Source organism: Passer montanus, unplaced genomic scaffold, assembly GCF_014805655.1.
Source record: "Passer montanus isolate IOZ18808 unplaced genomic scaffold, ASM1480565v1 scaffold25, whole genome shotgun sequence".
Classification (NCBI taxonomy): domain Eukaryota; kingdom Metazoa; phylum Chordata; class Aves; order Passeriformes; family Passeridae; genus Passer; species Passer montanus.
The window spans coordinates 4,614,372-4,640,437 of NW_024367149.1; the positions used below are offsets into that span (position 1 = coordinate 4,614,372).

A 26,066-nucleotide genomic window follows, 5' to 3' on the forward strand; every position below is an offset into this window, starting at 1 on the left:
AAGGCCTGTGAGACCCTCTGGGGCATCGGGTTTCTGTTTGCAGAATGAGGCATTTGCTGAGCAGGGGGCTGGCAGGTTTGTAATTTGAGTGTGAGTTGGGGAAAACGAGAAGAGGCAGAGCCTCCTTACAAGTCCTGGAACTGGCTGTGCAGAGGTGCCTGCTGCTGCTGTGGCATGTTTGTTCTCCTTGCTGCAGTCCCTCTCCACCCATTAGGGAAAACAAGCAATAATTAACAAGCAATAATTAGGTTGATGGATTTTGATGTGGTGATCCCAAGCCTGGCTCTTGGCTGGTGGCCCCATGACAGCAGCTGGCAGTGGCTCCTGCTGGTGGCTCTGATTTGCTCCCTGGGGAGGTTCTCTTTTGATCTGTGAGGAAAAAGTGACTTCCTATCTCCAGAGGCCAAGGACCATTGTCCAGCCAGCAATGACTTCCCCTCTCTGGGGTCTGCTCAGCACTGGGGAGTGTCCATGATTCACCTCATGATGGGTGACCTGAGCCACCTCAAGTTCAGCTCTTAGGCCAGCCAAATTCTGGAGACTGGATTAAAATAAAAGAGATAATTTTACCCCATCTGCCAGCTCTTGCCACTGTCAGCAACAGACGATCTTCTTTGGCCTCTGGGGATGTGCACAAAACACCACAGTTTTCATGTTATCCTTTGCAATCTGGACTCTTCCGTTGTGTAAGGAGTAAAGAAACCAAAACAATTGAATGGGGGCAAATGCTTTCCACTCTGAGAAATTTGTGATGAAAACACAAGGGTTGGCAGCCCTGGGAAGAAGGCCAACCTTGGTCTCACGGGGCATTTACAGCACAGACACCCCACTGCTGAAGCTGCCTTCTGTTCTCTGCTCATCTTTTATCCTCTGGGGCTATGTTGACGGCTGAAAGCTGCACCTGAGTCCCTTTTCCTTAGGGCTGGGCTCAGCAGTGGAAGAACAAGCCCATAGCAGACACCAGCCTCTAGATTTTGTGGGGCTACAAGGCAAAGCCATTAGGATGTCTTTGCAACGCCTAATTCTGTGGTGGAAGCTGCTGAATCCTCTGGTGGGATCTGCCATGCTGATGGCACCCCATAACTCCTTCATCCTGGAGGATAAGTACATATCTCAAAGAGCTCTGTGTTGCTGTGCTGCTCATCTGGGACTGGCAGTTCTTTTGACTTCCACTCCACCCAAATGTATTTGGGGCTTTTAGGACTCCTTTTGTCTCTGATGATTTTTTGTTTTTCTTTAGTAACTTTATGGCATGATGTAAGTGCCCAGTTCTTGTTGGCTTGGATGGAAGCTGGATTTCTAACTTTTACTAACCTCTCCCAGACTCTTTATGCTGGAAAAATGATGACGAGATTCTGTATTTTTTCTCTTTTGACCCAGTCCCAGATTTGGCCCAGGTTTCCTCTGTCTCCCTCTTACTCAGTTTTCCTCCCTGTGAGATGGGGGACAAGCTGCCCCTTTTTAATCTTTTAGGTCTACAAAGATTTGCCATGCCTGCTGAGAAAAACACAAGGCAAGAAAATTTGTGCCGAGTTTGTACATTCACCTGGTCCCAGGGTGCCCTGTCCCTCCTGCTGAGATGAGTGTTCCCCCTGCACAGCCAGCAGGGGCTTCCCAGAGGTGCCTGGCTGGGCTGGAGGGGTTAGGGGGGCTTTGTTTCAAAAGCATTTTCAAGTGGTGAGAAGAAAAACAACCTGCAGGTCGGGCTGCAGGCAGATCAGGCTGAAGGTGCAAGACAGGAGGGAAATTTTTCATGACAGAGGTGTGCTCCTGGCCCGAGGGGAGGGAAGAGGCTATTATGGTTGGAGTCTGTGAAATCACTGCTGGCAGGAGCATTAAACAGAGGAAAAAGAGAGCAGATAGCGAGCCAGCAAAGTGGGATTTTAACCATCTGTGCAGGCTTGCAGCTAACTGGTCTGGTAGTTATAAGGGAGTAGCAAATCAACAAGGAAAAGGGGAAGTTTTGCACTGAAGTCCGTGCCTGGGAGCTCTGGTGTGCAGCATCTCGGGCAGCTGGGCATCAGTTCCTTGATTTCACTGACAAACCCGAGCCTCAGCAGGCCTGGGGAGCTGGCTGGGGTTTGGGCAGCAGGAAAGCCTTCCACATGGCAGCCAGGAAGCACTGGGAAGAGGCAGAACTTCCCAGTGTGGGATAATGTATGGGATCAGGGGGAGGGAAATAGTGTGGCAACGCACAAAACACTCCTGTGGCATTGCCCTGTCCAGACTAAGTTTTCCTGCCAGTTTCTGTCCTTTCTTGTGATCCTCAGATTGGATTTGTGCCCTGCTTGAAACCACAGGTTGGTAGGGCAGGTTCACCAAGAAAGTTTTTTGACAAATGCTGTAGTTGTATCACAATGATGAAACTCCTTTGGATTTCTATAGAATTTAATATTGCTTTATAAATCCAAATAATTAAATATTATTTACTGACCCCATGCATGACCCACACTTTGCTCTTCTCAGTGTCTTGAAGCCAGCAGGCAGGACAGCTGAGAAGCAGGGAGAGGGAGCAGCTCAGCTTGCCCCTTGTGCATGGTCTTCTCTTAGGCTTGGGTTCTGGCCATGAGGCATGGATCTGGGGCAGAAATTTAAGGAGTATTTTGTTCCAGGAAGAGGGAAAATTAAATATTTATTCATCCCAAATATAGAGGCTTGTCTTGTGCAAAAAAAAAAAAACCCAACAAAGTTTATAGAAGCGAAATGGCCAAAATTCCATACCAAAATTTGTCCCCGAAGTCCTTTGTAATATTTTCTGTTTTCTTTCAAATTTAAACAAAAATGTGCTTCTGTTAGGAACATTATTTTTAATAAACAGACAACAAAAAAGATTTCCCCCCCATGCCCTTTTTTTTTCTATAGAAATAAAAGTAAACTTAAAAATATTACATCAGAATGATCTTGGGGAAGAAAATCTGAACTGGTTGTAGTGGGGGAAAAAACCCAAAACTTACCCAAAAAGGTGAAGAATAGTTCAAGAGTTTCTTTATGTAGAATTTTTCCCCACTGTTCCACAGTTTTTTTACATGCTTTTACCTATACTTTTTGTGAATAAATTATTTTGTCTGGACCTTACTGTGCAGTTGCCTTACAAATACATAAGTGACTCAAAGAGTTAGTTCTCAGGAAGAATTTATTTGCTTTGGTTATCAGTTTCCTGCATCTTGAAGAAGTGGAATAGCTCAGGAAGGGTGTTTATTTCGTGGCTCCTTTGACGCCAGCTGTTGCCTGGTGTCCTGGGCTGGTTTTTGTGTGGCTGCTGGTCCTGAGCAGCATGGTGGCCCCACTCCTGGACGTGTGCTGTGGTCACAAGTCACACAGTGGATCCTCCAGGTCTGCTGTTTGCTCTCTTCCATCAGATGTTCCTCCCCTGAGAGTGACACCCCTTGAGGGAAGTGTCCCAGGAGATGATTTCTCACACACTCCCAAGCCATCGTGACTCCATGGAAATGTGCTGAGCTCCTACATGGCTCTCCTTGGTGCTGCCTAGAAACAGGACAAGAGGCAATGAGCAGAAAATGAGGCACAGGGAATTCCACCTGAGAATGAGGGAGAACTTCTTTACTGTGGGAGTGACTGGGCACCAGAACAGGCTGCCCAGACAGGGTGTGGATTCTCCCTCACTGGAGATATTCAAGAACTGTCTGGATGTAATCCTGTGCTCTGGGGTGCTCCTGCTTGGGCAGGGAGCTGGGACCAGCTGACCACAGTGGTCCCTTCCAGCCTGACCCGTTCCACGATTCTGTGGGCAACGGGATTCACCTGCTGGTGGCAAAGCTTCCCACTGCACTGAGCACCTCTGGGGGGAGGCTGTCTCAAGATTTTTTTGAGGGTCTCCATCTGGGAATTTGGAGCATGGTTGGATTCAGACATGGACACACAGAGGGTGGAAGTGGACTCGAGTGTTATGTTAGGGCAGTGCTGCTCCTCCAGCTTTCAGCCAAGGAAGTCCCTGAACTTTTGGTTGTTGTTAAATGATGGGGCAATTCAGGGCCATCCTAAGGGCACCATCAGCAGGTTTTGTGTCATTGAAGCATCCACCAGGGAGCACTGCTGGCTCTGAGGCTGGAGGGTGCCTTGGATTGTTCACTGTGGAATTTCTAGGGAGAAAAAGCAGAGCAGTCCTTGCTATCAGGGCTCCCACTCCCTCTTTTTCCCTGCACATCCCAGGGGGACTGAGAAACAGATGACTGCTTCACAGGTATTAGAGATGATCCAAATGCAACTGTGCCCAGTGCAGATATCCAGGTAACAGTTTTATTCAGGACAGGACAAAGCCACTGGTCTCTCAGCATGGCTATGTTAAAGATCGTAAAACTTTCACCTAGGTACTCCCATACTGCCTGTGGTTTAGCAGAAGATTGTTTTGTTTTGGGGGAAAACCGCACATTTTTCTAACCCATGTGATTGCCAAGTGTAGCTTGGACATGCGGCCTGGGTACCACAGGTGCAATTCCTACCTGGGTGCATGGGGGGCTTAAAACAGAATCTGGGTGCACAGCCCCATTCCTCTGCAGTGAAGCCAGTTCACCTGTGCTATAAAGTGATTTGTGTGTACAGCATTGCTGGAGGAGGCTGCAGCTCCAGTGCAAAACAGTTCAGGAGCTGGAGGTTGAAATCTCTCTGTGTACTCAGGATGAACTGATGCAGAAGGCAGCAGATGCTGGCAAAACTTACAGTTACTTAGTAAATGTGATTTATTCCCTTCTCATCACCTCATTTTAAAGAGAGTTCCGGATCACGTTTGTTTGGTAGCCACTTTCATTATTGTCTTCCACTTTTTAATAATCTGTCTGGGCCAAAGAGCACCCTGAGTGAGAAAGCATATGTGGGGATGAGAGTCTGTGTGTTCTGGCCTTCCTTATTCCACGGTAAAACACAGCTTCCTGCCTGTGTGCTCCTGCCCATCTCTGTCCTGCTGTTTTATCTGTCTGTCAAAGCTATTTTGACATCTGGGTCTTAACAAACTGATGTTGAGAGCTGTTTGAATGGTCCCAACAGCTTTAAAGTAACTGCTCACCAGCTGGAGTCTGAGCCAGCCCACAGCCCCAGACGGGGCCAGGGCTTCTCCCTCTGTGTGTAAAATGGCATGACAGCAGGGACTGTAAACACTTAAAGCAGTTGGGTCTTCATAGCCCATTGTCCAGATGAGATGTCCTTTCCCTTGCTAGATCAGATCTCAGGTGCAGGGGGCTCCAGATCCAGCCATACTGGTGGGTTTTCTTTTTCAACTCATTTTCAGTTGTTAAGAACAACAAAAAAAAAACCCTCAAAAACTAACAAACAAACAAGTGGGAGATAGTGAGTGATAAATAAGGGCTATTTTATCTGATTGAGAAAAGCTGTTCCTCTTTTGCACTCCATAACCCTTTTCCCTCCCAAACTCATTCTTGCCTGATCGGAATACATTAACACCCTTTCAACAACACGAAAATCTCACCAGCTAATGTTGACAAGGCTGAAAGTTTCCATCTTCCCCTGGTGGGTAACTTTCTTTGTGCAGTCTGGAGTGATCTTTAGTGACTCCCTTCTTGGATATCTGTCCTGCTGCCCTCTCCAGCAAGTGGAAAAGTCAGATCCTCTGGCTGAAATTGACCACCTCCATTCAGATACTTGCTTGATTTAAATGTGCGCCTCAGGAGAAATATGAATTTTCCATTCTTTTTCCCTTGGCTCTCATAAGGTGAATGAATGGTCCCGGCCATGCCTTTCATCTGCTTTCCTCCCTGAAGATCTGTGTCTGGAGAAATGCACCCTTCACCCTTTTTCACCTGCTCTCTGTCCTCCAGCCAGCACCAATATTCCTGTTATCCTCATTTGGCAGAGTGGAAACTGAGTAAATTAGCTGAAACAGCACCGGTCTGTGTCAGATCAGGACTGGACTCATGATTCCCTGCCTGAGCCTTGGAGAGTGGAAGAAGAGCCACAAACATCTGCAGGAAAAATAAAGCACAAACAAAACCACACGCAGGCACAAGAAGGGGAATGAACCACGGTGGGAGATAACCTGGACGGTGAATTTAAAACCACTAGCAAACACCCTTCTCCAAAAGGCTGGATGGCTTTTTAGTTCAAAAAAGGAAGGGAGGAGGATGATAGGACCCGGTCAAGCTCACCTGCTTGCCTCTGAGGAAAAAACCTTTCACTGTGCTCTGCTCTTGTGAATACTTTCACACAAGTTGCTAAGTTAAAGACTTCGTTTTACTCCAGCAGGATGTCTGAAGGGATCTGCCACTGCATTCATGGTACTTTTCCATCTGTTTCCCCAGGCCATGGACATATGGCTCTGCCTAAGGCTGCGAGCTGTTATAAAAGTTCCCCCTGGCTTGTCCAGCCCACTCTTAAGGCTTCCTTCCCTGCTCTGGGCCAGGGGCTCCTTGGGCAGGCATTTGGCTTGGAGGTGACTCTCAGGAGCAATGGGTGAGCACAGTGTGGAAGCTCACAGGTTTTTGATGCTGCTCAAGCAGCCCCTCAGCCCTGGTAGCGGCATACACTGAGGATGAGAGGCTGCAGTTCTGCCCAGCCAACTCGCCCTGGAGAACTGAAGAGGTTTTCCTGAAACCCAGTAGGTTCCAGAATTCCAGTAGGGAATTCTGAAACTGGTGTCTTCCTTCAGCTTCATACTGTCTGCAGTGATAAAGAAACCCGTATTTTCCCTGTCCATCTCCAAAATGCCATCCTTGTCCTGCGTCCTTCGCCCACACTCTGGGCAGCCCTGAGCTCTGCAGACCATTTCCCTTTCTCCTGGAGAAAAGAAAAAAACCTTTTCCCAGGATTTTCTTACCTAGGCGGTCTCACCAAGATGCAAAGTAACCAAATCGACGGGCTTGGTTTCGGACACAGCCCCTGGCTCTTGCCCGCGCTGAGTTGGGGCCACTTCTGAGCGCTTTTCACGGGGGAAAAAGACAACGAAATCCAAGCGCAGGAGGGGTTGCGAGGGGAGGTTACCTGCTCCACTGCTGGGGGCTGGCAGCAGCACCCAAGTCGCCCCGGGCCGGCCGTCGGGACTCGTTTGGTTTGGTTTTTCTCCTGGGAGAAAGCAGCAGGTCCGAGCACAGCGGAGCGCCGCGGAGAAGGGCCGGGACCCCCGGGGGAGGGACCTCTGGGGGCATGGCTATGGAAGGAACCCCAGGAGAGGCTGGGGGATTTAGTCCTGGGAGTCGGGACCCCTCCCCGGGGGCCTCCTCCTCCCGCCGGGGGCGAGGGGCCGGGCGGGCCGGCACCGCACGCCCCTCGGGGGGGGCGACCGCCCTATATATTGCCAAGCGGCTCGGGACCGACCTCCCCACGGCAGGGAGCTGCCGCCGAGCCTGTCCCCCTCCCCTTCCCCTCCCTCTCCCCTTCCCCTCCCCTCGGGGGGGCTCTTTCTCCCGCCGCTCCCCCCCATCCTCCGAGGAGGAGGAGGAGGAAGGCGAGGGCCGTATATGAACGCGGCCGGCTTCCCCTGCCTGCGAGGCATGTGCACGCTGCCGGCGCCCCGCCGCCGCTGCCGCCCGAGGAGCCGCAGCCGCCCGCCGGGGGCCGCCGCAGGAAGCGGCCGGTGCAGCGGGGCAAGCCCCCGTACTCCTACATCGCCCTCATCGCCATGGCCATCGCCAACGCCGCCGAGAGGAAGCTCACCTTGGGGGGCATCTACAAGTTCATCACCGAGCGTTTCCCCTTCTACCGGGAGAACCCGAAGAAGTGGCAGAACAGCATCCGCCACAACCTCACCCTCAACGACTGCTTCGTCAAGATCCCCCGGGAGCCCGGCCATCCCGGCAAGGGCAACTACTGGACGCTGGATCCGGCAGCAGAGGACATGTTCGACAACGGGAGCTTCCTGCGCCGGAGGAAGCGCTTCAAGCGCACCGACATCACCACCTACCCCGGCTACATGCAGAACTCCAGCGCCTTCACGCCCCCGCCCGCCGGCCGCCCCGCGGCCCCCGCAGCGCCCTACCCCAATGCCCTCTGCTCGCCTGGCTACGGCCCCCAGCTCTCCAGCAGCGTCTTCCACCCCTACGCAGCCGGGGCAGCGCCGCCGGCACAGCACCCCAGGATGTTCAGCATCGACAGCCTCATCAGCGGGCAGCAGGCCCTGCAGCCCTCACCGCCCGCCGAGCTGGGCCACCCCGCGCTGGGCTTGCCCGGGGCCGAGCTGGCTCCCGCCTGCTCTGCCGGCAGCTCCGAGCCCTCCTGCTTCCAGGCACAGCCCGTCAGCCCCGGCTTGCTGGGCCGGGCCGGCCCCAACTCCCTGGCGTACCCCTACGCCGCCTCGCCCCCACACCTGCCCGTGGCCCAGGGCAGCTACTCGCCCGGCAGCCCGCAGCTCTACGGGGCTCCCAACAGACTGGGCCTGCCGGCCATGCGGGCCCCGGCCTGCGCCGAGCACGGCGAGCAGCTCCTGGGGCTCTCCGCCTCGCCCCTCGGCCAGTTCGGCTCCAGCAACACGTACATGAGGCAGCCCAGCTTCCCCGCCGGCCTGGAGCGGTACATGTGATGGGCCTGGCGGGGCCCGGCACCGCCGGGCTCCCACGGGCGGCCCTGGACAAGCGGACTTTCCCTCCTGTGGGCTCCGCTGGGCTGGAGGCGGGGGTCCCGGCTGGGTGCGGACACGCACCGCTGGGAGGACTCGATTCCTCTCTCTCTAAGCTTATTCTGAAGCGGAGGCAAGGCGATATCTGGTTATCTGCTCCGTTCCTTGCCGGAAAAGGTGTTTTCTGGCTGTGCTTGTCCTTGTGCCCAGCCTGGCCCCGGGGATGGCACCTGCAGCACCCAGGGCACCCCAGGGCACACTCAGGAGGGGCGCATGGTGTGACATGCAGGAACTCTCTCTCAAATGGGCTTTTTCCTCTCCTCTCTGAGTGCCTCCCATGAAACTGGAATGAAAAGTTATCAAAAAAGCCCCCAAACCACTAAACAAGTTCACTGGATTTTAAATGAATATTTAAGATGTTTATCATTTCCTTTCCCTGTAGGAAAAGAAACCTCAACTTGACTACTTCTTTTTACTATTTTTAAAAATTACTTTTATTGTTAGAAAGGACTTTTTTAAAATAAAGCTTTTTCTTCCAACATGACCAGTGCTGCTGTCCCTCTGGCTCTGGATGGATCTTAGCAAGAGAAAATCACAGTTTTATAACTGGTAGGAGATGGATTGATGCTGCTGTTGTGACACTGCCACATCTTACATTTTTAGTGACTCTTTTTAACACTCTCTCTTTTATTATGATTTTCTTAAAACCAAATGGCAATTCCTACAAGGTTTCCCCATGGAGCTCTTGCTGGACTTGATAATTTCCATTTGCATAAAGAGATGTGTCTTCCCCCCAAGGAACCCCTTGCAGGTGAAATTCTGATTTAGCCCATCAAATTAGGAGATCACAGTTTTTCTTCCTAGGAACAAAATCAATTAAAAATCTAACCTGTTCACTGGTTGGGCTGCTGCTGTTTATTTGAAGGACTCCCAGCCAGACCACCTGACAAGGTTTGAAGGGAGAACTCTCATCCCCAGATTTACATTTTTAAAAAAAATTTAAACATGCTTTGGGTAAAAGTGCCAAGCCAGGATTTCTCTCCTTTTTTCCAAAGGTGTCTTCTGAAGCAGAGCAGTTTTCTGTAGTCCCTATGGCATTCTTCTCTCTAAGGAGTTGGACGTCATCTGGTCTTTGGTGTAAAACAGCATCTCATTCCCCAGCTGCTGGGCAGGATCAAAAGCTGGTGTGCTGGCAGGTACCAGGGGATCAGCTTTTGTCCACAGCTTGGGACCTTGTGGCTTTTAATTCTTTCATTCTATGTGTTCCACAGAAACAGAGACTGGGTTTAGTATGAGAATGGAGGGAAGAAAATGCTTTTTCCTTCTCAGTTTCCTTAAAATTTGGCCTCCATCTGTCTCTAAAACTGCTCTGCTGTCTTCAGCTGAGTTGCTGAATGCTGAGTCTCCTCTCTGGTCCATCAGCTTTACCATTTCAGCTTTCACCCTCTTCCAGCAGCAGCTTCTGTGCTTTTCTCCTGGCAATAACCCTGCTCAGAAAGGGTGTTGTCAAAGAACTTAGCCCTTGGAATACTTTGGCTCTCTCCACACGATATCCATAGGCAGACATCTTCTGTCTAATGGAAATTTGCAATGTGCCACGCCTGCCTGTGACATGTAAGAGGTCACGTAAGGGGGGTGCTGAAATAATCACTTGCAAGGACAGTCAGCAGAAAGGACATTTGTCATAGCTCACATTAATTCCCAGGGCCCGATCCTGCAATGTTTTGCTAACAAAAGAGCTTTTGAAATCTTGCCTAAGTACCGTGGGTGTCGGAGCCAGACATGTGCCAGAAACTCTGGGTCTGGCAGCTGATGGGGCTGTGATTCCACGGGGTGTGACCCTGAGCAGGAGGGCTGCTGGGGCAGGGGAGAACCAGGTACTGATATGAAATAAAGCCAATATTGGCTGGGCAGGAGAAGCTGTGGTTCTGCCTGGGTGGGATGCCCTGGGAAGAGTTGGCCAAGCCGTGACAACTCAGACCAAGCTGAGCTGGCTCCTCCCCAGAGTCACCATGGAGGCTTGCAGCAGCAGGGAGCTGGTGTTGGAAAGGGCTTTCCAAGTTGCTGCTGTCTCTGAGTGTTAACTCAGGTGCTGGTGGAGCCATGAGGGCTGGGCTGAAGGGGACTGGGCTGTCACTTGCTCCTGTCCCCCAGCTGCCTGTGCCCTCCTGCTGTGGGGCTTTCTGCACAGTGGCATCCAGCTCCAGATTTAGGGATGTGTCTGCAAGAGATCCCCCCCTGTGCCTGTGCAAGAGGGGCTCTCCTCAGCCAAGGTGGCTCTGGTGTGTGTGAGTCCCCACAGTGACTGACTCCCAAAAACCTGGCTTGGAGAGAGCAGATGACCCCATCCTGGTGTGTAGGGACAACCCCTGGTGGGCAGCACCGGGTTGCACATCTTCCCTGGTATATATCCCTGTCTGCCAGGCAGCCCAGAGCCCCCTGCAAGCACCAATAAACCACCCCCACCGCGGGCCTTACACTGCCAAACAGCTGGAAAACAGGGGGAACAAACCCCTTTTCTTCTTTTTCCTGTAGATATTAATCCTCACATGCACAAAACTCTGGCAACTTGTATTGTGATCGTCATTAAACTAATGCCTTAAGAGTGTCTTCTTGGTTAAGTTAATGTATCCCAACGAGGCTTTTAAGCTTCCATTTCAAAGCTTTGTTTACAGTTAGGGTGAATCTAGCAAATGAGTAGGATTAAGGTGTCATGTAAAGCATGAGCCTTGCTGGCACAGAGTAGTTTTAAGCTTTGTAAAGTTTATACCTGAGCTCTTCATCTGTTTTAGTGTCTCTTCGATGTCCCTGTTTAGTGAATAAGAGGGATTTGAATGAAACAGGAGTAATTATCACTCAGATTTCAGTTGTGAAATCAAGTCTCCTTGGAAATCCTCCTCTCTTTATTTAGGGAGTTAAGGGAATATTATGTAATGACAGTTGTAACAATCTCAAGCTCACACAAAAGACAGAGGTGGTTTTTTTTTTTTTTTACAAAATACTTTCTGTGCTTTCTGAGATTGTGGAAAGAATGTCGTACCTCAGGGTGATGGCAAGAGGTACTCTGTGTTTCCCCATGGTGGAGAGAGCCCTGTCCCGAGCCGGTGAGATGCTGATGGGGGAGGTGGAATCCATCCCGGGGACCAAAGAGATTTGCTGGCAATCTGGGCTATCTTCTTTGACTTCTCAGGGGATAACTCCTTGCAAATCAGGCTGATTTCAGATAACCCAGGCTGCACGTTCAGAAACACATAGCCAAAATGAGCTGCCACTTTGAAAAGATGTTTGTCTTTCACTGGGAAACTCTGGCTATGCAGGGAGGACCGCCTGAGCTGCCGTGTGTGCACAACAGCGTTCGGCACGCTTCATGCTCGTACCACCTTCCTGCTGCTTCCAACAGGCTCAAACAAGCAGCAAGAAATGCTCTTTCCAGATTATATTCCCAGACTGTAAATAGTGTTTTCCACCCTGTTACAAACACACACAGCACTAGCTGGAATTTTAGTTGAAACACATTTCCTGAAGAACTTGCCGATCCCTCTGGTAGTGTTAGGTTTTTTCTGGATGCTGCCAGCTGTTCACTGACAGTCTCAGTGCTGGAAATGTTACACCATAACTTGCTGGCACTGTTATTCTGTGCAATACTTTGCCCTTTGCAGATATGTGGCTTGAAGACAGTGGTGTTTCTTGGAGGTCAAGATTGAGTTGGTAAAGTCAGGCGGTGATGGGGACATGGGCAGTGGGTGCAGTGGGACCGGCTGAGATTTGCTTTGCCAGATAATAAGATTTGAACAAATTAGCATCTGGGAGTCAGCACTGCCCAAGCTTGAGCTACATCTCGGGGTGTCGGGGATCGATCACCACTTCTGCTGTGTTGTTTAGATCCTTTATACTCGGAAAGTTCCTCCAAGGACAGGAGCAGGGGATGGAGCCGCTGTGTTTGTACAGTGCAAGGCAACGCCGCGCTCCCCCCGCCGCTGTGCTCCGCGGGTGTCACACGGCGGCGGGGGGCGACAGGGGCGGCCCGGCCCCGAGCGACAGCCGGCGTGCTCAGGCCAACACTGACCTCCAGCGGAAAGCCCTGGGAAGCCGCTCCCGGCTCCCGAGGGGATGCTCAGCACGTACCGGCAGCATCCCGGCCTTTGGGGTGCTGTTCACGGCTGCCGGGGATCGGGAGATCGGCGGTTTTGGGGCGCGGTGGGATGAGACACAGTGGAGCTTGTTCGGGGAGGGTCGTTGTGAAACGGGTGGGCTGGATGCAACCTCTGGGCTTTATACACCACTTGCTCACTCTGGGGAGGTTTCAAAGGGAAGTGGTTTCTCTGGCCGTACCTTCTTTTATCCTTTTCCCAAGCCATCGCTGGGCACAGGATACAGGATTGGGCTGTGTTGGCTGTCCCCTGCAGTTCTCCTCCCTAGAGTGAAAATAGGGAAAGGAGTGGAAGCACAGCGAGAATCCGCGTCCTTGATGGAAGGGGAGGGGTTGGTGATGACAGATCACTCCTCTGCAGCAGCCAGTCTCATTGGCAGCCTGACTGTGTTTGAAATGTGCTGCACGATGGTTGCATGGCAGAGCTGGGGGCTGGCCTGGCTCTTAACAGCACCCAAAGTGCCAGGCAAAGCAGCAGAGCCTGAGCGTTGGCAGCACAACACCTACAAGCTCTTGGGAGAGATCCGGGGTGAAGTAATTTCACAGCCTTTGCACTGTGCTTGCTGAAATGGTTCCACTGCAGCAGCTGGGTTTATGAACGTAATGAATCAACTGTGCTACCCCAGCACCAGCAAGCAGCTCTGGCTTGTGGCAGCTCAGGGTGTTGCATGGAGAAAAGGTGCACCTAAGCCACTTACACACCTGGGAAAAGTTCATTTTTCATCTGCATCAGCACTGCTGAGCCAAAGGCTGCAGGGTATGATCTCTGCAGAGAATGGGCCCGATGGTGTCAGACATTTTGGGTGCTTTCCATCTGCACCAGAGTCATCTCATCTTGGTGTTAAAACTCTCCTGCTAATCAGGTGTTGGAAACCAAATCACATCTGTAGACCCATTTTCAGGAGGTTTCAAGTGATCTAATCTGGCTGGAGCAAATGGACCTCAAAAAGCATAAAATTGTCCAAGCCCACTGACTTCCCTGGCTCTTCACTCAGGGCAGCCATGGGTTTCAGAAGAGGAATTAGTGCACCTGTGCAGGTCAGGCCAACCCAGGTCTTGGCTGTACCCTTTTCAGATATTCTCTGCTTAAAAGACAGGAGTCTGAATAAAGCTGAGAGGATTCTGCTGTGGCTCATTATTTTCAGTTTCAGAAAGATGTTTATATGGAGCTGTAACTCCGGAGAGCATCCTATCCAGCACTCCTCTGTAACAGAAATGCATTTACCCAGGGGAAAACAGGAGGCTGCCAAACCAACCTCATCGTCCAGAGCCTTCACCCTCAAAAATCACAAGTTTTGCCATCCCAGAGACACAATTAGAAGGGAGCATGTTCTTGCCAGACCCCAAAACGCATCCCAGCAGAGCTTCGTGTTCCCTGAGGTGGCTCAAGTGGCCGCTTGGTCAAGATGCTCCCTTCAGGTCGCCATGGAAGCGATGGGAGCGGGGTGTGGTTTTGCCTCCTGCACTGTGGGCAGCACCCGCGAGGTGGCAGCCAGGTGACAGCCAGGTGACAGCCAGGCCAGGCCCTGTGGCCCACCCTCAGCTCTCCTGCCCGGACCCCACAGCCACAGACCCTCTCCAAGCCGCATTTGCTCCTGCCTGGTTACTTATTGTTCGCTTTTCCACAGTGTTGGTTTAAGCACGTATCCATCCTCCCCGGCTCCAAGGCCTTTCTTTCCAGGCTGTCTGCTGCTTGGATTCTCCCCAGCTGATGCTCACCCTCTAAGTATAATTGCAATACAAAGTAGTTTCAGAATAGCGTGCAATAGTGGCTAATTATTTGGAACAATTATACATAACAAAGACAGAGCCAAGCAGCAAGAGGGCTTAATTGTCTGGCCAAGCATGAAATAGCACAGGATTATCGCTCACAGGGGGAGGGGAGGCAACAGAGGAAAATTGCCCCATAGAATAGGCAAGAATCCAGCCCGCTCTGGAAGACAAAGTTTATTGAAGAACTTGAAAATTCCCCGTTGAAGCATCTTCTGAGATGGCAGAGAAGACATGAAAGGGATAATGACCCAGAATATGGGCTTAAGGCACAAATCCCTCCAGTGACAGACTCCAGGCCTGCAGGCGCTTAAGAACATGCTTAAATTTTAAGCACATGAATAGCCCCCTTTGACGGCTCACGTGCTTAGAGTTAAGCTCAGGCATAAGTGTTTGTAGGATTGGAGCCCAGATTTTTATTGCAACTAGGCTCTTCTCAGTAATGACAGGAAATAGGAGATGTATAAAGTGCACGGGCTCCCGGGGCAGTGCCATGAAACCCTCTGCTCCATGTGAGTGACAAGGACCTGCGGTGAGCTACGGACACATCCACACCTTCCCTCCCTGCCATGGAGCTGGGGAGAGAACAACAACTGTGCAGTGGTGAGAGCAGCATCTCCAAGTCCTGAGTGGAGCCTGAGAGTCCACACGTGTGGGTGAAAAGATGTGGAGGTTTCAAAATGGAAAAAGATCACCATTAAAACCTAAAAAGTGCTGCTGGAGTTCAGCCTTACTTGAAAGCATCAGAGAGCAACTTGTTGGAGATCTTCTGAGATAGCATGGAAAATGAGAATAATTTTCAGTAAAAGTGATGAAAAAATAGATATCTATAAAACCCTGTAGAATATCAACAGATAAATGCAATAGCAGCTTCTCTCCAAATAATCCCTGCTGAAGCATGCACCTGCTTTTTCTGCAGAATAAGATTTCTCTCATGTGAGATCTTTCCTGCTCTTTCTCCATCTCTGAAGGTTTTGTTTTCTGCAAGGATTCCCATTTTTACAAGACAGCTGCCTGCTGGGGAGTAGCACTCGTCCCTCTGCTTGAACCTAGATCACTGTTTTTCAATTGTCTTTAGGGCTGGAAGAGTTTGTTTTTATTAGTGGGACAACAGCCTTGTGCTAGTGACTGCAGATGTGCTGTGGTGGTGGTGGTGGAAAAAAGAAAGGAGTGGGATATGGATGCTGTGAGGTTCAGTGGGCTGAGCACAGGAGCTGTGGATGCCCCATGTCCCACACCTACAACCATGCCTGAAGCTTTGGGTGAGGGTGCCCACGCCAGCAGCAGCATGTGAGGGCAGCCCAGCCTGGGGACGTAGCTGTGCAGGAGATTTTTCTTTGGGAAAAATGAGTGGACATGTGAGTCTGCCCCACAGGAGGCCAGGCCCCCCTCCCCACTGTTGGCTGTGCTCTGCACACCCCTGCCAGCCCCCGAGGGCTCCACAGGGTGGGAGCTGCTGGTGGAGGAGGTGGCCCCCCCACCGCCTCCCTTAGTGCACCTGGGGCCTCAGCGGGTGCCCATCGGCGCCCGTGGGTGCAGCCCGCTGCTGGCAGCCACTGGAGGGCATTATCCGCGACATCCCGCCTCCTTCTCCGCCCTGCGTGAGCCTCCTGCCTTCCCCGGGCACCGACGCGTGCCGTGGAAACAGCCACATCGCCCTTTTCTCCTTTGCTCATTCATGGTGGGACGGGGGGACTGGGCAGGGGTCAGGCCAGCTGGTGCCAGGCTGGGCTGGGATGTCCCTTGAGCACTCAGGAGCTTCCCAAACCACCCCGATGCCTCGGAGCATCACCAGCCTGCCACGACGTGCCTGTGCAGCAGCTCAGAGCAGCAGGGCACGGGTGGAGGATTTTCTCTGAAGCCAGAGGTTAATTATGCTTTATTGGATAATTTTCAGCTGCCAGCGCTGGCAATAAAAGGGATTTCCTCTAGATGGCACGCTTATCTCTGCACTGGAGGGAAGCCCACCAGCCTGCATCCCCCGCAGGACCCCAGCCGTGTATTTTCAGGAACGTTTAACTTATGTCCTCTTAGATCACAATTTGAATGCTCAATAGCTAGACTGTACAAAAGCCTGGAAAATGGGAATAGGAAAAGGCATTTCATATTGAGCGCTGCTGCGATCCAGTTAGCTGGGTGATGCTAAATATCCATCTTGAAGAAATCATAGAAATTTCCAAGTAACATAAAGCCAGATGTGAAACATCAGCCTTTCTTTCATCAGCCCTCAGTGCTGCTTCTTCCATGTGAGTGATCCATTTTCCTCTTCCCAGCAAGGGTAAGCAGTGGTTTGCCTGCAGTAAGTGCAAGAAGTGTGTGTATGTGAAGCCTCAATACCCCCAGAGTGGCTGGATTAATTTCAATCTGTCTGTTGACAGGTTTCCCCTCTCTTGCCCCTGTGCAGCTCAGGGTAGCAGATTCTTCAGGTGGTTTGAAGAAAGGAACAAAAGTTCAGACCTGTCTGGAGCTGAGATTCACCCTTCTGTGCATGTTTAGCCACAATATTAAAGTGGTGCAGTTTAATATTTTTTCCACCTGACAGTCCTTTACTAAATAAGGGGAGAGGGTTAAAGGTTCTGCCTCTGCTTCTCTACATGTGTGAGATGCCTCACATCTCTTCCCATAATTTAGGTTGCAGTTGTTTCTCTCTGTTTATTCAACTCCTTCCCAAGATGGGAAGAGGGAAAGTGAGCCCTGTGCTATATTTCTGTGCAATCTTATATAAGGTCAGGAGGCAAGATATATTTATGAAGGTCTTTGCAAGGCAGCTCCATTGATATCAGCATGTTCATGCAGGGCTGATTTTTCAGAAGGATACAGATGGATCAGGATCTGATTCCCAGCTGGAGATTGCTGGATGCTTCCACAAAGACTCCTATCCCCAACCTTTTTCTACATGAAAAAAATCCCAAACCAAACCAAACCAAACCAAAATAAACCTAAAACCTTTTTATACTGATCAAACTATATTTCAGTAATTTTCCACCTTCTCTGTCACTCCCTCCTTTGAAGGCCCTCTCTGTACTGCTTCTGGCACCCAAGTTGAAGGTCCTCAGCTGGCACTTCTGGCAGAAGTGGACTTTTGTGATCTCAGTGGGTGAGGTGGGCATGAGCTGCTGAAACGCTGAATGCAGAAAACTCAGCATTAGGGATTTCCTGGACAAGTGTGGCATGATCAGATGTAACATGGAAAACCTGGATTCAGAAACTTCATCATGTGTTTCTAAATCCTTGTGGGTCTGGCCATTTATTCAGGTTCTTGCACTGGTGCACCCACTTTTGGAAAATATGATTCTCTCCCACATGTATATCTCACCTCCCAAAAAAACCTTGAAAATCCTACCTTCTATTTTCAGGGGATTTTGGAAAGAATGAAGTGATTTAGCAGGCTTGTTTTCACAGGGATATTTTTCCTTGTGTGGTAGGCACAGTTACCAGGCTGTTCTATACACATTGCCATGTGCCAGAGCATAATTGCCTTCCACATGCATTGGCCTTTGGCTAATGTGTTTTTTATGGCAATCAGGAGAGCTGACTTTGGTGAGTCTCAGAAGTGCACCTGGTGGTTTATGGCTTGAAAATGCAGTGTTCCTCTGAGTCATGTAAGTATGTGTATCTCTTTTCGTGTCAGATTGATGAAGAATGGTACAAAGAAAGGGCTTAGAGCAAGTCAAGTTAATCAGTTGAGTGTTAAGCTGTGGATGAGCTTGTCTAGTGGGCTCCAAACCCACAAGGGATGGGATCAGTTATGAAGAGAGAGCAGGAGGCAAAGTTTTGGAAATGCAAGCTCAAAACTAAGGTCCTAAAGTCAGATCATAGCACCTAAATGAACGTGTTTTTACCATGTTTCCCCCTTGCCTGAGGAACAGAAAAGACAGGGATAATTGTGCTCCAAAGTTTCATGGGGACTCAGCTCTGCAAATAGGGTTCCTGGGAAAAGCCTTCATTGAAATGCAGGCCTTTTTTGGTGTGGACTTTAAGACACATACATTTGAAAAGTCAAGTCAACAAACCCGAGCTGTCCAACATCTGAACGCTGCAGGGATGGATATTGGCACTTGGCTCCGGTGGTTTTCAATCTGGGAATTTCATGTATCTCTCACTATCTGTCACCACCATTCCCACTGACCTCCCTGTGCTGGGAGCTCGTGGTGTGCAGGCTGCAAACTGATCTTTGCAGCTGGGAGCTGGCAGTGCGGGGCTGGAAAAAGGGCTGAACTGCAGGAAGCACTGAAGGGCTGAGCCTTGGATATGGAAAGAAGAGGAATAATATCAAAGGAAATCACATAAGTGGAAAAAGAGCCCCCTGGGGCAGCCCAGGCAGCAGCAGGTCTGTCTTGTTCATGTTTTCAGAGAAGTTAGAGGTCAGCCAAACTTGATAACGAGGTAATAAAGAAAAATCCATCACTGAGCCTTGGGGGACTTGTAGATGCGGTTCTCATCAGAATAAACGAATTTAGATGCTGCTCGGCAGAAGCAACAAGAACGATTATGGATCACAAACCCAGCAGATCATCTGGAAGGGTGTGGGAGCAACGTCGGCGGGGCTGGAGCTGAACTTTCCACGATTCCCAAGAGCTTCCCCTCCCGGGGCTTTCCCCCGCTAAACCCCGCGCCGGGAGATGCTCTTTGGGTGGGCACGACCGGAGCCGGGGCGGGAGCACCCTGCGGTGCTCCGGGCTTCGTGTTCTGCCCTCCGACTGCACCCCCACCAAATAACGCTCTGGGCGGACGGCCAGGACAAGAGTTTTTCCCTGTGTGGGGGAAAAAAAAACAAAGGAAAAAAAAAAAAAGGGTGCCCTGATCGTTGTGGCTAATTTTGCAGCTTTCAGGATCTCCGACCCGGGCGGAGACACTGGGACACCCAGGGGAAAACCTCAGCCGTGGGGATCCACCTGCTGAAGCCGTCAGAGCAGGGCTTCAAACACCCACCCCACACGCCTGGATCAAACACCTCATTAAGGCAGGCGGGAAAGACAGTGAAAATCAATTTAAAGGAGAAAAAAAAAATCGGTTGATGGCCTTTATTTTTTTTTCCCCCTACTTTTGAGACTTTTTTGAGACTCTCTCCACTCCAGCAGCACTCATCTCCACGCACGTTTGATTCCGCACATTTGACGTGAAATGTAAAGCAGAGTTGGGTTCAAACGGGAAGCGAGGCTGTCTGTAAGGAAATACTGCAGAGAGGAGAGCAGAAAAATTAAAAATCTGCCCAAGGAAAAATGCTTCCGTCCCAGCCTAGCATGCCCGGGCTCAGCGGGGCGATGACAAAGCAATCTTTTCGTGTAGATCAATAGGGCTTTTCTTTCGGGAGACCACATCATTTCTTACCCCGGCGCACATTAAAACGCGCCCGTGGCTCCGTGTGTGGATGCACGGCCGGGAGCGCGTGTGTGTGTGTGTGTGTGTGTGTGTGTGTGTTTGTGTGTGTGTGCGCTCCGTGTGTGGATGCACGGCCAGGAGCGTGTGTGTGTGTGTGTGTGTGTGTATGAGAGCGTGTGCACCGTGTCTGGGATCCCACCATCTGGTTTGTTTCAGCCCAGGGTTTCCCTTTTCTAAATCGTCTCGGGACGGGTGTAGTTTAGGTACTTTTTCTCGTTTTGATTTGTTTCTGCAGCCGATCTTGCGTGGCAAAGCCGAGGCTGAGACCGACTCGGCGCACAGAAGCCGTTCGGAGACGGAGAGAGCGGGATTCATTCACTCTCGTTCCATTGTGGATCAGCCCCTACTTTAACCATAAAGTGCCTTGAAACAGGCAGAGATCGCGTGGGTGCCGGGCGGCCGGGACGCGCTGCTCCTGCAGCTGCGGCGCTCGGGGTGCGCGATGCCGAGCGCCAGAGCCGGGTCCAGGCGGCAGCGGGACGAGGCACCGGCCGCATCCCATCAGCAGCGCCTCGCATCGGCCCTTCTCGCCTCCCCCGTTCATTTTCGACCTCATCGCGGTCCCCATGACCATGACTACAGCAGCAAGCGGCTCCACCCCTGTTCCCCGTGGCGGGGGGCTCCCCCCGAGGTTTCCCCACCTCTGCAGACGGGGAGAGGCGGCAGCCGGGGCAGGGCAGGGTGGGCAGGCAGCAGACACCCACATCTGTTTCGCTTCGAGCCGTGCGGGGCCAGCCTGCACACGGAGCGATCGGGAGGCAGCTGCCCTACAACCGGGGGGCGGCCGAGCATCTTCTCCCCCGGAGCATCCCCCGGGAAGTGTCCCCTGCCCCCGGCCGCTCGCAGCGCGTCATTTTGCTGCCCCCCAGCCCTCCCCTCCGCCGCCCTGCAGAGGCACAAGGCGCAGCTCCCGGCGGTTCCTCGCTGCCATGAAATGCACCAAGTGGAAATTCAATCGCCCCGTTGTGTGTGTGGTCGAAATCTCTGGCAGCTGCTTCGGAATTTTTTATGACACTTTCGTTTATGTAGGGGAGGCATAACTATTATTTTACTTAATAAAAATGGAAAGCGGCTCGGGTCTTTTCCCTCTCCGCTCTCTTCCATTTGTTCTTCCCATCGCTTTTCCACCGGGCTGATGAATGGAGAGTTTAAACAATGTTGGTAGGAAAGATGCGGCATCTCCGAGGCATTGCTCCGCGTTAGACAATTATATATACTTCTGTATGTGAAAAATAATATATCGGGGAAAGAAAGACAATAAATATAGACATAGTTGAATACATAGATACACGCAAACTTATGAGAGGGAAATATATGCGTATGTGTTGTGAACACAGGTTAGGAACATCGAAGAAGTGTAAAAGTGAAAGCTCAGGAAAGCTCCCCCAGAGCTGAGACGCGCCCGCGGGACAGACTTCCCACTTTCCCGAGAAACTCTCAGCACGTTTTCCCCTCTACTTTCCCCTTCGGATCGAGAAATTCTTCCCGATGTCCGCGCGAGGAAGGAGGATGCGATCGACTCCGCGCAGAGGCTCCGGCTCTGAAATGCTGCTTGCAGTGGAGATGCGCGGACGGAGGCGTCCGCTTCTGCCCTCTCCTCGGGGTCCCGCCGAATTCGCCGAGCCTGTGCACCGAGTCGTTAGGGCTTGAGTAATTGTGACCGGCATTTGGAAGCGGGGCCGCGCAGCTGTTTGGCCCGGCTCCCCGGTATTAGTGCTGGAGATTTTATCACCAAATGCTCGCACCTGTTAACGGCAGAGACTGGCAATTCATCACCGCGGATTCTCACACTGCCGAACGCGGCCCTGGCGGGGGGACGGGGACATCTCCTCGTGGTACCCCCTTGGAGGAGCCCATCCCCTTCCTCCCTCCCCAAGCATCCTCCCACGGGAAAGCAGATACGTGTTTGCAGAGCCTCCAAGGGGAGAAAACAAACCGAACCGAAACCTAAGAGCGCGAGCGTGGTTCAAAGCGTCCGCGACAGAGACAGGGACAACCTGCTGTCACAGCCACCTACGGGACATGGGCTGGGCAGCTTCAGCCGTGGATGTGTTCCCCGGACTGCGCCAGGGCAGCTGCGAGGGGGGCAGCGGGCTGTGCCACCCGCGGGGACACTGCGGCGGCTCCCGGGGACCTTGTGTGCTGCTGTTTAGCCCAAAATTCTCCCGCTTCGCCCGCAGCCCTACAGCGACAAGGTGGGCGTCTGCTGCCCACACCTCCTCCTGCCCGCCGTCAGGGAAGCGGAGGCAGAGAGCGGCAGCAGGAGCTCCCGAGGCCGCAGGATATTCCCCTTCCCGAGGGGATCCTGGGCCTGGCCGGGCTGCGGGCGGGCCGCCTCGGAAAGTGGTACCCGGCCGGGCCAGGCTCCTCGGGAGGGGATGCAGGACTCGGGTGCGGTCCCAGCAGCCCGCGGACACGCACAGCCTTCGCTTTGGTTCTTTCTGGCGGGAGAGAGGCTCGGCAGAGCGCTGCTCCTCGCCCTCCGGCCCGCACCTGCCGGGCGCAGCATCCCTTCCGTGGGAGCCCTCGGAGGAGGCGGGTTTCCAGGCAGGGTGCTCCGGCCTCGGTGACGTGTCGGTGACGTAAGCGCGTGGAGAAGGGCACCGGGGATCCCCAAATTCACCGGACCCCTCCAGGGGGCCGAAGGCTCGGTCCTGGAGGAGTGAGGGTCCCTGTCGGCGAGGCTGCGGGAGCTCAGCAGCTCATCCCCCAGCTTCGGGGATGGGCAGCCCTCGGGGGCAGAACGGACCCTCCGCGGACCCCCGAGCCGAGGAAGGCGACCGTCGCACCGCGCAGGAATGGGGTCTGGGAGCCTCCAGCGCCGCGGGGCGCTTGGGCCGGGGAGGGGCTTTATCCAGCGCCGATCGCCCCCCTCCTACAGCAGCGGCTCCGGACAAGCTGGGGGCATCCGAGCGCCAGGGGAGCGGGCAGCGCCTTTCCTCGAAAGCATCTCGGGCGGGGGACACGCTCCCCGGGGACCGGCCGGGCAGTCCCTCATCGTGCCCCGCGGGGGCTGCGGCGGGCGCCACGTGATGCCGGGGCCGTATAAAGGCCTGGGGAGCGCTGGCAGCGGGCGCAGTGTGGGAGCGTTTCCACCGGGTCCCAGCTCGGGAGGGGTGGGGAGGGGGGAGCCGCCTTCCCACTTCTGCCCTCCCCCCTCCCTCTTCCAGCCCTCCGGCACGGCCCCGGGCCCATCCCGGGAGCCGCCGCTAGGTGGGGGGGGGAGCCCGGCCCCGCCGCCCCGGCCGCACAACAATGACTTTGGGCAGCAGCGGCGGCGGCGGCTGCGGGATCATGTCCGAGCGCTCCCCGGAGGAAGAGCCGCTCTCCGAGGTGGAGGACGCGGATATCGACGTGGTGGGCCCGCCCCAGGATGGGGGCAAGTACAGCGAGGAGGAGGAGGACGACGAGGACGAGGAGGACGAGGACGAGGAGGACGGCGGCGATCCGCTGGGGCTGGCGCTGCCGCGGAGCGGGGCGGCCAAGGCGCGCATGGGGGGGTCCCCGGAGCGGCTGTCCCCCGCCGGCGGCTCGGAGCCGGCCTGCGCCCGCGGGCGGGGGGGAAGAACCCGCTGGTGAAGCCGCCCTACTCCTACATCGCCCTCATCACCATGGCCATCCTACAGAGCCCCAAGAAGCGGCTGACGCTGAGCGAGATCTGCGAGTTCATCAGCGGGCGCTTCCCGTACTACCGGGAGAAGTTCCCCGCCTGGCAGAACAGCATCCGCCACAACCTCTCCCTCAACGACTGCTTCGTCAAGATCCCCCGGGAGCCCGGCAACCCGGGCAAGGGCAACTACTGGACGCTGGACCCCGAGTCCGCCGACATGTTCGACAACGGGAGCTTCCTGCGCCGGAGGAAGCGCTTCAAGCGGCAGCAGCAGCTGCACCCGCCGCACCCCGAGCTGCTGCTGCGGGCCGGGGCCGCCGACCCCGCCGCCTTCCTGCCCGGCTTCGCCTACGGACCTTACGGCTACAACTACGGCCTGCAGCTCCAGGGTTACCCCCACCACCACCACCACCATCCCGGTGGCGGAGGCGGCGGCGCCGCGGGCGCCTTCCCCTTCCCGGCGCCGCACTGCCCGTTACCGGCTCCGCCGCCTCCCGCCGCCGCCTCCGTCTTCTCCGCCGCCTCGGGGCTGCCCTCCTTCCTGGGCGGCGAGCTGAACTGCAGGAAGTCCTTCTACCACCCCCAGCTGAGCCCCACCGCCCTGCCCGCCGCCCTCCTCCAGACCCTCAAGCCGGACCCCTCGCCCGCCGGCGGCGGCGGCGGCGGCAGCGGCGGCACCAACCACCCCTCCCGGCCCTCTTTTTCCATAGACAACATCATCGGGGGGGCCGTGCCCCCGCCGCCCAGCACCAACCCCAGCGTCGCGCCCGCCGCGCCCTACCCCGCCGGCCAGGCGGGCCCCCCGGCGCAGGTCCTGGCCGTGCTCAGCCCCGCCTTGGCCCCGGCACAGCCCCAGGTCAGCCTGGCACACGAGCCGCTCCTCCAGCCGGCCCAGAACTTTTCCAGTAAAATCACAACCCTCAGCAGCTGTCATTTTTAAAGTGTGCTGGGGACTGGGGAAGGGGAGGGGGATGGGGGGAGAGTCGCGAAGCAAACGGCCCCTTTCCAGCTCTCCCCCACTCCTCCGAAACTGCTCCCCTTCCCTCTCCCCGTGTCCCCCCCCATCTCCTCCTGTTGTGTTTTAAGGTAGGAAATATTTCCTTTTTTTTTTTTTTTTTTTTTTTTATTTTTTATTTATTTCCTAGCAATTTCCAGGCTCAGTGGCATCCAGATCTGTTTGTCTCTGTTTGCTCGGGCAAAAAAAAAAAAAATTCAACAAATCGGGAGGGCGGGAGGAGGGAAAGAATAACACGATTTGGTCCTACAAGCGCCAAAGCGTATTTATAAAGTGGCCGTAGCATAAGCTGGGACCTGGGCTGGTTGAACACGCAACGTCTTGTGAGGGGCGGAGGGGGGGCATGTTAGAACGAGACGCTCTTAGGGTCGGAAATGTTTCCTTTGAGAGGTGCGGGTTTTCCGCGGGTCCCCCAGCTCGCCTGGGACAGCGGCCAGGGGAGCTGCGGACGCCCCCGGCCGCAGCGAGCCCCTTTGCGTTCCTGCGAGTCTCTGTGCCGGGAGGTTCTGCCATGTGTGTCTGTCTCTCCCCTGCTCTCAAAGAAAATGTTTTAAAGGTCCGATCTTATTTTTAGTTTCTTTGAAGCTTCGGGTTTGGTTTTAAAAGGCACTGTTTAAGGTTTCTTTGTTTTTAAGAAGAAGAAAAGTCGGTGAAACTCAGGACTGCGGTTTTTTTTTTCTTTTTCTTTCTTTTTTTTTTTTTTTTCCAATTAGACATTCAAATGCACGTTTAAAAGAAAATCGGATCCGTCAGGAAGTTTGGAGAATTCCCATACTATTTTTTTTTTAATCCCCGTTTTCTCAGCCCCTCCGTGCGTGGGTTTTTTGGTGTATTGGTAATTATTTGTATATAGATTATTCGGGAGCTAATGAGCGGAGTCCAGTTAACTCTTCACTGGTTGTGCATCCGTCATATCTATTTTATTGAGAGAATCTGTGAATAATTTGATGTGGAAAAGGCAACAGAATTTTGTCCACCGTTGGTGTAAATTAATAAATGTTTGTGACCTGGTTAAAAAAAAACCAAACCAAATCGTTCTTTGCGATGTCCTTTGTCACGCTGAGAGCCGAGAGCCCCTCTCGGGCCTCGGGGAAGCCGGAGGCTCCCAGCCTGGGGCCGGCGACACCCGGGCGTTCGGCAGGGGCTGAGCAGCCCCTCCGCGGCCGGGCGCGCAGCCTGCGCGGGGCTGCTCCGCGCCGCGGCTGCCGCTCCGCCCGGCCCGCGGTGGCGGTCCCCGCTGCAGGTCCGCGGGCCGGCAAGCCAAAAGATCCCCAGATATATATTTTTTGTTAATTTTATTTTTTATTTCTTGGATTTTGGAATCTTCCAGGGAAAAAAAAAAAAAAAAAAAACCCAAAAAAAAAAAAACCAAAAAACCAAAAAAAAACGGCACCAAAAAAAACCCCAAACAAAACCAAAACTAAAAAATACCTCTCGTGTTTTCAGGGGGAAGGAGGTGGCGGCCGGGAAAAAGGTTCTCCCTTCTTCACCCCCTCCCCCCCACCTCCTTTTATTTTGTTTGGAAAAGTTGACACATGAGAAAATAAGTTGGAGGGTTTCCCCCCCGCATACACGTCCCCCTTGGGCCTGCAGAATCTGAATGACCGAATGAAACTTGATC

At 53.3% G+C, this 26,066-nt stretch overlaps 2 protein-coding genes and 1 long non-coding RNA gene across 3 annotated transcripts; 2 read left to right on the forward strand and 1 right to left on the reverse strand.

Annotated features, from left to right (window-relative positions):
* Window positions 1–7,482: 7,482 nt before the first annotated feature.
* Window positions 7,483–8,482, forward strand: FOXE3 (forkhead box E3). The gene has a single exon (XM_039711623.1). The coding sequence runs from the start codon at window positions 7,586–7,588 to the stop codon at window positions 8,480–8,482; it is 897 nt and encodes a 298-aa protein (XP_039567557.1). The 5' UTR covers window positions 7,483–7,585.
* Window positions 8,483–20,822: 12,340 nt separating this feature from the next.
* LOC120503253 lies at window positions 20,823–24,046 on the reverse strand. Its single transcript, XR_005627696.1, has 3 exons — window positions 23,910–24,046; window positions 21,566–21,625; window positions 20,823–21,444 (listed from the first exon to the last, which is right to left on the reverse strand). It is a non-coding gene; the product is annotated as an uncharacterized LOC120503253 (long non-coding RNA).
* On the forward strand, window positions 22,994–25,472 carry FOXD2 (forkhead box D2). Its single transcript, XM_039711585.1, is given in 5 exon segments — window positions 22,994–23,364; window positions 23,367–23,819; window positions 23,822–23,865; window positions 23,867–24,516; window positions 25,159–25,472. Coding segments are annotated over 4 exon segments (1,290 nt in total). The 5' UTR covers window positions 22,994–23,075; the 3' UTR covers window positions 24,371–24,516; window positions 25,159–25,472.
* The last annotated feature ends 594 nt before the right edge of the window (window positions 25,473–26,066 follow it).